This window comes from Podarcis muralis, chromosome 11 (assembly GCF_964188315.1).
Source record: "Podarcis muralis chromosome 11, rPodMur119.hap1.1, whole genome shotgun sequence".
NCBI lineage: Eukaryota > Metazoa > Chordata > Lepidosauria > Squamata > Lacertidae > Podarcis > Podarcis muralis.
This window is the reverse complement of record NC_135665.1, coordinates 47,572,957-47,584,792: the sequence shown is the minus strand read 5'-3', so window position 1 is coordinate 47,584,792 and position 11,836 is coordinate 47,572,957. Positions and strand designations below refer to the sequence as shown.

The window sequence follows — 11,836 nt, the reverse complement described above, 5'->3', positions numbered from 1 at the left end:
ATGTGATGCTGAATTTCCCAATAATCTCTGCTTGCTTGCTTTCCTTCCTTTTTAAAAGAGCAAATTTCTAGCCACTGTGCTTGAAAGTTTTGAGGCAATGCACCCTGAAACATCAGAAGGAACTGCAGTTCCAGCCATGCTCTGCATAATATGAGCTCTGAATCACTTTAGCAAATACTGTATTTAGGTGAAGGACAGTAGGGGAAAGATTTAAATTCTTTGTTTATTCCTTGCAGCTTGGAAGTAAGGGTATTATTACAAATACCAATACTCTTAAGCAATTAACATATTGTGAACTTGAATTTCCAAAACCACATTTATGGGGTCTGTCCTCGATATGTCTGGTCACATTTTTTAATTAAAGAAAACAGTGTCTGAACAGACAGTACTACTATCTTAAGCAACTCCTAGGAAATATATTTTCTCTAGACATGCAACTAGGGCAAGGGTGAGTATATTTCAGATTTCAACAAAATGCCTGAGCTTCACAAGCTTGCAGAATCAGAGTTAAGAAACTTTATGCTCCAATCCTAAAAAGACTAACTTAGAAGCAATTGCCACAGATCACAGGCTAAAATCCTGTAGGAAGTAAATTCCATTGAAGCCATTAAATTTCATTCTGATTCTGCAGACATGGATACTTATGGATTTTATTTTATTATTTTATTTTATTTTATAAATTCCATTCATATCCTATCTTTCTTCAAAGGAGCTCAAGGTGTCATACTTTGTCCCCCACCCCCTCCCCATTTTATCCTCATAGAATAACAACCCGGGGGGGGGGTAGGTTAGTGACTGGCCCAAGGTGACTCAGTGAACTTCAAGGCTGAGTGTTTTATTTTAAATAGTAAAACTAATGTGGTATATCTTATAAAGAACAATATATAAATATTTTTTAAATAAACAAGGATCTGTCTAGTCATACTAACATATACTGTATTGTAAAATGACATACAATTGTTCCTATTTAAAATTTATTTACAATTCTTTATTATTTTTGAAAATAATTTTGCCATCTGAGTAAACAACACAAAGTCTTAAGTTATCCAAGGTTCTAAGGCTGCAATCATAACCCTACTTACCTGGAAGTAAGCTCCATTCAATTCAACAGGACTTACAGTACCTCTGAGTAGACATAGCTAAGACAACACAGTAAGATGTTGATTTTATTGCAGTTAAAACCCTTTCTATTGGAATTTCAACTACGTGTCAGTCACCTTGTGGGTGTTTCTAAATGGCAACGCCAGGTAAACCTCTTAATACTGGCAGTGCAAGTATATTTAGTCAGCAGCAGGTTCTACTGAATTCTATGAAACATACAGTAAGGTAAAGGTAAAGGGACCCCTGACCATTAGGTCCAGTAGTGACCGACTCTGGGGTTGCAGCGCTCATCTCGCTTTACTGGCCAAGGGAGCCGGCGCACAGCTTCCGGGTCACATGGCCAGCATTACTAAGCCGCTTCTGGCGAACCGGAGCAGCGCACGGAAACGCTGTTTACCTTCCCGCCAGAGCGGTACCTATTTATCTACTTGCACTTTGATGTGCTTTTGAACTGCTAGGTTGGCAGGAGCAGGGACCAAGCAATGGGAGCTCAACCTGTTGCGGGGATTCGAACCACCGACCTTCTGATCAGCAAGTCCTAGGCTCTGTGGCTTAACACACAGCGCCACCCGCATCCCTTGAAACATACAGTACTCCCTAATAAATGATCTTAGAAATGTAGTCTTAGGCTGCATTCTGATACAGCAAGGTGGGGAACTTCCAATCCATGGGCCAGTTTGGCCCAGCAGGGATTCCATTTTGGGCTCTGAGGCCATTTTTCTAAAACCATGGTCAATCAAGTGACATCACCCAATGGGCATGTGATATCAACTGATTGGCAGGACTTCAATCCAGCTTGGTTTGGCTCTACGTGTTACTTCGCTGCAAGAAGTGGTTGGCCCAGAGGGTCCAATCCTGTTTTGTAGCTAGGAGTAAATTTGGTTAACAACAACAACAACACATCCTCCATGTAATCCTATGACATCTGCACTACTCTTTACCTATTTACAAAAATCTGAGATGTCTCCTGGCCTGACCAAATATGTAAAATTATGTCATATTTGTAATCTGATTATTAAGCAGATATACAACATGAAATAGGAGGGGGGAGGAACTCATTTTCCTTACTATTAAAGCCCAGAAATAATGAGCAATGGAGCACGCAGGATTTCTTAACCAGACGCTTCTGACAGCCTTCTGCACAAGATACTTTAAGAAGAACCAGCCAACAATTCTCCTCAGCATGGAAAGTCACATGCTATGCTTCATCAACACTGGCACAACAACAGAAACCCCAAGCAACCCTTTCTCCAACAAGGACACATCTCTCAGCCAGTCAAAGTGTGCCGACTAGGTCAAAGTCATTTATCCTTTGACACAGAGCTACAGCTAGTCTCCAATTTATACTGGAGGAGTAGTCCACATTTCTGCATATGGAAACTTTGTGAGCCAATATTATGCACATTGAGAAAAGTTGTGTCCAGCATGTTAAAAACACAGGGTGACACTGAATTGTGGCATGCAATGAAGGACTTCTACTTAACCTTCCTCTGGGGAATCCTCCAAGAGCAGAATGAGGCAGTAGGGAGGGGAATTCTGGGGCATCTACTGGTGTGACATTAAATCTGGCCTACAAGGTTTCCATTGCCTTGTCAGGAAATCTAGAACAGGGCACAACACCTGAAGCAGCGTCCCAATAAACAAGAGATTGCTAGGTACTAGCACAGGATTACATGCTCACTTGCAGAACAGGGATGCCCAACCTCCAGCGCAGACAGCTGAAAGTTGTGGCACTCCTAGACAAGAGCAGAAGAGCCCAGAGGGCCTGAGTCTATGGCACAACAGAGCTAAGCCTATGCTATTGCTTCCCTCCCCAGTGACACACCCTGTCTTCCTTCCCAAAGCAGGAGACTAGAACCAGAGCCATGGAACTTGCTCTCACAAGAGGCAATGGTAGCCTCCAAGTTGGATTGCTTTAGAAGAGGATTAGACCAGGGGCGAACTTTGGTAATAAATACGGCGCCCTGAGCAAGGACAAAAAAGCATTGCTTATTTTCACAATACAGTGGTACCTCAGGTTAACAACTTAATTCATTCTGGAGGTCTGTTCTTAACCTGAAACTGTTCTTAACCTGAAGCACCACTTTAGCTAATGGGGCCTCCTGCTGCCGCCACACGATTTCTGTTCTCATCCTGAAGCAAAGTTCTTAACCCGAGGTAATATTTCTGGGTTAGCGGAGTCTGTAACCCGAAGTGTATGTAACCTGAGGTACCACTGTAATGTCTTTAGTACAGTTGCTTTCTTATGGAACTTCTCAGTAGGTACCCATATAAATATAGGGTTGTGGTTGCTGTTTTGCGCCCCCTCGGCTTGGCACCCTGGGCAGGGGAACTACCTGCATCCCACTAATTCTGGCACTGATTAGACAAGACAAGGCTATCCTCTGCTCTGCCTCTGCTCGAATCGGGCCTCTGAATACCACGTGTTCCGCTCATGTCCCACTGGCATCTAGTCAGTGGGAAGAGGATGCTAGACTGAATGGGCCTGATCCAGCAGGCTTGTATTATGTTCTTATTCAAAAGGTAGCATCTGTTTTGCATGCAAAAAGTACCAGATTCAGTCTCTAGGTAGGGCTGGCACAGTCCAGACCAGAAACACGGCCAGTTAGCCTAGACCAGCCTTTGCCAACCAGGCCCCCTCTCCAGATTCCCTTTGGGGGGTTAAATGAGGAGAGAGTACCATATACACCACCTTGAGCTCCTTGCAGAAAAGGCAGGATATAAATGCAACAAATAAACGAATGTTTAGGACTTTGATTCCCATCAGCCCCGGGGAGCAAACGTTCTAAAAAATATATATACCGTATTAGAATTTCACTGCTTTCTTTGAAACTTTTTTAATTTAGTTTTTCCCAGTTTATTTAGGGGGACTTTTCTTGAAGGGCGTGGAGGGGTGGGCGTAGCCAAGGAAATAAATAAAAACACTTAACTAAAAGCAGAAATTGTAGAAAGATTTTGACAGGTGTTCCCCCCCCCCCCGAGCACTTGGGGTCAAAAGAAAGTTAAAACAACTGTTGTTGAGACATTTCATTCCAAATCGGCTAGGCAGAGTCAGACAGAGGGTGATGACAGGTGGGTGTCCTGCCGCCCCCCACCCCACCCCCCAACATAAATCCTGGCCCCACCTGACTATACCAGTTCTATTTGGAATGTACCTGTTTCTGTGTTTCCACATCTTCCAAGAGGCGTAAGGGAACGCCTTAATGAAAGATGCAAGAAGACCTCTGGCTAGGCCTGTCTTACCGCCAGCCAGCCTGATCCTATCCTAAGTCACTTAGCCAGCCAGGCCCCTGGGGATGGGGACAGAAAGGGACAGAGAGCAGGCCTGCAAGCGAAGCTCGCTCCCTTCCTTCTTCCTCAAGGTCAGCTAAACAAACAAGCGCCTCTGTTCCGCTGAAGGACGCGCGCTCAGCAGGTAGGGATCCCCTCCGGCCTGGTCAGCCCAGGGGCGCAAGGAGAGAGGCGCGCCGCTCCTTCTGCCGCGCGTCGCGGGGGAATCTTTCCGCCTTTGCAAGGGAACCTTCGCGCGCAACGAGCCTTGAAGGGAAAGGCGAGCAGGAGGTTCATCCACGGTTCAGAGCCGGCCAGGGGCCAAAGGGAAGGTAGCCAGGAGGCCGGCGAGCGGATTAGAGAGCAAGAGGGCATGAAAATGTCAGTGGGACGCGTTGCTGTTTAGGGGGGAAGGGGGCGAAAGGTTGCCCAGTGGCCAGGAGAAAAAAGAAAAGAAAAGTGGGGCAGGTGGCGGAGAGAAGCAGCCTGGCCTGCTCTTGCGCCTTCGTAGGGGAGGATTTCTGCATCACATGGAGCGAAACCCGATCTCCTGCTAAGGCTCAAGCTGCGCCGGCGAGCCGGTCCAAGTTGCAGAGGCTGCAAAGGCTTCCTTGCGAGTAAGCGCGCACCAAGCCGCCGCAGAAGGGTCCTCTGCAACCATCGCCGCGCGCTTGCTTACCTTGGCCGGGGCTCGACGGAGGAGCTGCGCCGCGCCGGAGCCGGGGAGGCAGCGAGCAAAGCGGGCCAGGAGGCTCTGAGCCGCCATCTTCGTGCGCTTCGCGGCGTGCAAGGCGAGCAGGAAGGAGCCGGGGCGAGCAGCGGCCTTGGAGAAGGAGAAGAGGAGGAGGAGGCGGTGGCGGCGGCTGATGCCCAACCCCCTCGGCGCGAGGCTGCCGGAAAAAAATGAGAGAGCAGGGCGCGCCTATCAAATGGGATGCGAAGCTGGGGGAGGGTTAGGGGGCTCGGCGTCTGACGTCGTCTTTAACCCCTTGTGAGACCAAGCGGGAGGCTGGAGGAATGCACCGGCTCCTTGGAGGAGGCGCAGAGGCGCCTCTTGGCCTGGGAGTTGGAGATGCAACAGGGCGCGCTCTGTGCTCCGTGGCGCTTGCTCCCAGGAACGGCGCCCTTACAGATTAGCAGACTGTGTCCTTTTAAACGTGTTTCTAGGATGTTTGGTTTGGTTTTCCTCTTGTTTTCGTTATGTACTTTGTGGCTTTATTCTGAGATCTTCGGACGAAGGATTGCATATAAATTTAATAAATATACAATTGTACTAATGATGTCCCCGACCGAGCCGAATGTTTTGGTTGCTTAGTGGATTTGACTTATCTGCCGCTTTTCCACAAGGAGCTGCGCTCAGAGCAGCAAACTTTCGGAACGGCACAACGGAATACCCTGGGAATACAAAATGCAGATCATGTCAGTAAATTAGAAATAACGAAAATCAGCCATTTAGCAAACACAGAATGAATTCAGTGATACAAAGAAAAAACTTAATATAGGCTTAAATACTACAGAGCAAAAACGAATGGAGCTTTCACTCAATAAAGCAGGCTAAGGACGACTAGGGATGCAAAAGGTTAGACATAGTTTACTTGGGAGGGAGTAAGCCATATTGGGCTCAGTAAGACTTCCGAGTACACACTGCAATGACTGGGATGTAAGATCCAATGAAATCAGTGGCGCTAATTTCTGAGTAAATTGGTTGTAAAGTGATAGGGCGAACTTCCAAAGGCAAAATAAAATTAAGGAGTGGATTTTAATGGATCCTTGTGGTTTGGTTTTTTTAGGTTGCCTGCTTGTGAACTGGCCCCTGTAGCTGCTCCCTGTAGCAGCACTTTTATTTCTGCAGAGATTAGCAGGTTTTCATTTTACCTGCATCCCATGAAAATTTTTACTCCTGATTTCTGCATATCAAACCTCAGCTAAAAGCAGTGAAGTTTTTGGCTTTTCCTGTACAGTTGGCTTTGTTCCGCTTTGTCATGCAAACTCAGCAAAATCTGCTCTCAGAAATCATAACTTCCATTTGTTCCTGCAGATTGCATTAAAACAACAAAGAAACAGACCTTTATGTAACTATTCTGCCCTGGAATATGCTTCCTAGTGAGGTTGTGAAATAAGAACATGTCTCCTTTTGCACCATACATTGAAAGCAGTATGGTACCACTTTAAGAGTCTCTGCTCCCCAGAATTCTGGGAACTGTAGTTTGTTCAGAATTAGAGCCTCACAGAGCTACACTGCTAGAGTAGTGCAACAATCCCTGCCCTTTAGCTTGTTGATGTTTGGGGGGTTTCAAGGGGCTAATCTCCCTTTTGGGATGGGTGTTTCACCCCTTGATTAAAGGAACCTAGTGATGGTCTGTCCTCTGAGAACCTCTTGAAGTCTGGCCTGCCATAAGTTGTATGTGCAAAAGACCTCTTTTGTGCAGTTTTACATTGGATTTCTCTGTGTTTAATGTCCCTGCTACGTCCAAATAAATGTATTCAATCACTGTGAAGCACCCCTAGAGCTGGGGAGCACATTTTTTTAATCACGGAGTCCAATCAGTTTTGCAGCACAATACCTTTCTATCACTCAGGCTACTGTCTGCAGAACAGAGCAGGACCCAAAAGTAAAGGATGTGTCTGTCCCCGGCTTAGAGCAGTCAGCTTCTATGTCAGCAACAGACATCTGACAGCCTGAAGTTAGCATTTGAACCCTGCAGTCATATGTCATGGTGTCATTTTTCAGGAAAAGCAGGAGTCAAATGAATATTAGGGTTTGGGTTTCAGGGTTTAAATATGCCAGTGCAATGAAGCAATTGAATTAATGCACGTTATGCATAGTCATTGCATGGCTCCTTCTAATGGTACTTTTTTATGGCTAAACAACAATACGCACAAAGAAACATGAGAGTGAGCATCTACATTGGCTGATAAAACTGTTTCCCAAATATCAGGCATGCCGTAGTTGTGGCACATTTCAGTTTTTTAGTCAGATCAGTGCAGTTTAGCGGCTAAGAGTTATGAATCAGGAAGACCCTGGTTTGAATTCAGCCTCTGGTATGAATTTCCTTAGCAAGCCCCTCTTTTGCAGCTTCAGTATGGCTATTGGGAGGCTTGGGCAGAGGAAGGGGAGTGCGGTGGGGGCGGGGCACCCCAGGTGTCACTACCGAGGGGGGTGACAAAATGCCGGGCGGCACTCATCATCATCATCAACAACTTTATTTCACTAGCCAAAGGCCATGGCATCATTCACAAAGGGAACAAAAAGAAAAGCAACAATAACCATAAAGACATCAGGCACTGCAGATGCAATAAACCACTATCACGTCTCCTAAGAATTATTTGTTGCATACGATAGAATAGCAAGGGTTTCTCAGGTAGAATGTGCCAGGTTAAATGTCCGAATCACCTTTGCAATTGACTGCTATTTTATCTAGTTCTTTTCTCCTAATCTTCTTAGCTGCCAATGCATATTGTTGCTGTTTAGTCGTGTCCAACTCTTCGTGACCCCATGGACCAGAGCACGCCAGGCACCCCTGTCCTCCACTGCCTCCCACAGTTTGGTCAAACTCATGCTGGTAGCTTCGAAAACACAGTCCAACCATCTCGTCCTCTGTCATCCCCTTCTCCTTGTGCCCTCAGTCTTTCCCAGCATCAGTGTCTTCTCCAGGGAGTCTTCTCTTCTCATGAGGTGGCCAAAGTATTGGAGCCTCAACTTCAGGATCTGTCCTTCCAGTGAGCACTCACGGCTGATTTCTAAGTTACAATCACCACAGGGCCTGCAGCGCACCCGACCCACGCATCTCTCCTGGGAGTGACGCGGTGGGTTGGGCGCGCACAGGCTCCCTGCTGCCCAGAAATTCATCCGCTGCCTCCCCTCCCCCCAGCTGTAGGGCAGCTGAGTGGGAGGAGACAGCCAGACTCCTTGGAGGCCCCACAGAGCATCCTGCCCTGGCTGGCCCCATCCCTGGGCGCAGGGCATGCGCGATGCCCCGGGCGCCCAATTGGCTTGCTCCTCTGCTGATTGGAGGTGGGTGGTATGGATATTATAACTTTAAAACACAGGGCAAATGAATATTAACTTACCTAAGCTTGGGATACCTCACTTGGTTAGAGCATGGTGCTGGTAACACCAAGGCTGCAGGTTTGATGTCCATAAGGGATAGCTGCATATTCCTGCATTGCAGCGGGTTGGACTGGATGATCCTTAGGGTCCCTTCCAGTCCTATGAGTATGTGATTACAACCAGCTAATGTAGGATAAGAACCTTGAGCCTGTTACACAGTGGACCTGGTTATGAATTTAAGATCTTCTTTATAGTTGACTGCATAGTTATGTACTCACACATCTGATTCTGTGCTGCTCAGCAGTCTGACCAGCTTTTGTAGACTGATATTGCTTTTAAATTTGATCCTATATTCTAACATTTTTTAACTTCTTCCTAGTTTTTTTATTATGTGCGGAAATACCCTATCTACCCATCTATGTTCTTAATGTTTGCTGGCAGTGGAGATTCAGTGATGCAATACATTGGAAGAAAAATAGGAATTAAAGAGATGGAGAATGAATATATAATGTTATAAAAAGAACTGGGATATATATGAACTGATTCTTTTACTTTAAAAAATCAAATTTATCTATTTTTCTAGTTTTCTTTTTCTACATATAGCTGCAAATTAAATTAGATGTAGATGTATCATACTTGCATTTTAAAAATTAAGTGCATACTGTACTACTGAACACACATACTCCCATCCTTGCCATTCCAGAAAGTACAGTACGTTTGACGTGAATTTTCCACTACCATTTTGAGTTTTATTTGAGTAACACTGGCCAGCAAAAACAAACCAAAAATCATACATTTTGCAGGGAACAGTAGCTGGAGTTTGGAACTTCTTATGCTGAACAGGGATAATTTGCCAGAGTTAATGTGATGGAAGGAACTAAGTTAAACCTGTTGCAAGTTAATCATTACTGACACCAGTCTTAATTTTCTTAAACCTTAATCAAAACCATTAGAACACTAACTGGTCATAGCAGTATTGGAAGCAATCCAAGGAAAACACGGTGTTAAAGGAATGAATAGTCATGAGAACTTTCCCAAATTCATCTCCTCGGATGGAGCACACTTTTTATTTTTATTCCTACTTTTCTTTTCCTGCCATGTTGCAAGGATGAATTGCAGTGCATGTTCAATTCATTTTATTTGAACTACCACCACCTAATTTGGTTGCTTAGACAAAGAAATCATTAGTTACACAAGGTCACCCATGGAGAATCATGGCTCAAAAGGGATTCCAAGTAGAGTAGGAGGAGTAAATTGATTTTGTGTTGTTTTTTTTAATAAGAAGCTACCTGATCTGCACTTCTTGAACCGGAACACAGCTATCCTTTGAAACTCTTATTGATCCCAGTTTTGTGACACAGCCTTCCAACCAAAGAATACGCACAAAAGTCAATAGAATGGGGAAAATAACAAATTAAATTTATTATATATGCTACCCTACTAGCTGCACTTTCTGAAAACAATGGAAGAGGTTTTTGTGCCCAGTTGCATGAATGTGTCTCTGTCATGTTGCATATATTTTGTATTGCATTGTCCAGGACTGCCTTTCATTTGGTTAGTGCTGGGTCACGGGAGATTCACATTCACAACTCCATTTAGCTGTGATCTTAATTGGGTGATCATGGGCCAAACGCCATCTCTCAGCACAACTTACCTCACAAGGTTGTTGTGAAGATAAAGGAAAGGGGAGATAACCATGTGTACAGCCTTATGCTCCTTGGACGACAGCCAGGATATAAATATAACTACAGTGGTACCTTGGTTTACGAACTTAATCCATTCCGGAAGTCCGTTCTTAAACCAAAGCGTTCTTAAACCAAGGTGTGCGTTCCCATAGCAGCGGGGGACTCAATTTACAAATGGAACACACTCAACAGGAAGTGAAACGTGTTCTTCTTCCAAGGCAAAGTTCGCAAACCGAAACACCTACTTCCGGGTTTGCAGCGTTCTTAATCCAAGCTGTTCATAAACTAAGCTGTTCTTAAACCAAGGTACCACTGCACTCTGCTCCTTGCAGTGCTAGTCACAGATGATCTGTGACAACAGCCATATCCGATCATCCCTGGTTTCTTTACTATTAGCAGGGGAAATCGCTACATGAAGAGTACATAACAAGATGATGAGATTGAAGCTAAGACAGTAGCACTGTTATAAGCAGAATCCTCTTAGCAGCTGACAACCAACATGCCAATTCATGTCTGATAAAACCTTCAAGAACAGGATTTTCTGGACTGTAATACAATATTCAAAGGATTATTTCTACTCTGTTCATGTAACACACTGTACGTGTTACACTCTCTATATAAGCTCCATGGTGATATTGTCCTTAAGGATTCTCAGGAAAAGGCAGGAAAGTGCTTCAGGCGGAAAAACGCCTTGATCCAGTCCTGCCCTGCTCAATACAGCAATCTCTGCAACAAACTCTAGATTTGCTGAACACATTGCAGTACTATAACTGCAGTCACAAAACCTTTCGCCAGTTTGAAAGCCTTCAACAGGTATGTTCCCAGCCTTGTTCTCCTGACATCAATCAAGAGCTTGACTGGCAAAGGAGCTGCTATATGTGAATGATTAAGCTGGTTGGATTGAGGTACGTCTAGAGGGCTTGTCATAAAGACTAGGGCTAAACACAGACCTCAACTAGACACAGGCAGGAGAGTTCGGAGCTGACTTGTAGGTGCCCCTGGAGAAAGCAGGTGATCAAGACTCTCTTCAGTCTGTTGCATTATCAGCTTACAACACTTTTTAGTGATACCTGATCCATGGCCATCTGATGTACCTTTGGGGACTATTAATTTGGTATATATTTATTATTGGTTGGTTAACATGCAGGCCTGTCATTTCTTTCACTGGACTGTATTTGAATGTAATGGTTTTCATTTCATATTATTGTTAGCTGTTACAGTCATACCTCATGTTATGTCCGTTTCATGTTACGTTCTTTCAGGTTACGTCCCGCGGTAACCCAGAAGTACCAGAAAGGGTTACTTCCGGGTTTCGCCGCTCGCGCATGCACAGAAGTGCAAAATGACGTAACCCGCATGCGCAGAAGCGGCGAATCGCAACCCGCGCGTGTGCAGATGCGCAGCTGCAGTTGCGCTCTTTTCATGTTGCAAACGGGCCTTTAGAATGGATCCCGTTCGCAGCCAGAGGTACCACTGTATCAGTTCATTATCTTGGAAGAACTGTACTGTCTGCTGCTGTGCTCGGAACACCCTATTGCAATGTTTGGAGCACCCATCATCTCATGTTTGTAGGATATTGTCTGTGGAAAGGCATTCTGCCTCCATTTCAGTAATCTTTGACTTACCACTCCTACCATTCATGGAACATTTATTTGATTCTTATTCGTTTGTGACTCCATGCACATATTATATGTCTTCTGTTTATGAATTTTGAAACAGCATAGCGTAA

General features: G+C 45.0%; 1 protein-coding gene across 1 annotated transcript in view; it reads right to left on the bottom strand.

The window, feature by feature from the left end:
* OXCT1 (3-oxoacid CoA-transferase 1) overlaps positions 1-5,276 on the bottom strand; it is a 58,555-nt gene extending 53,279 nt beyond the window's left edge. The window contains exon 1 of the mRNA XM_028748002.2: positions 5,051-5,276. Coding sequence (XP_028603835.2) covers positions 5,051-5,137 — 87 coding nt within the window. The 5' untranslated portion in view covers positions 5,138-5,276. The remainder of the gene's footprint in view (positions 1-5,050) is intronic.
* Positions 5,277-11,836: the final 6,560 nt, after the last annotated feature.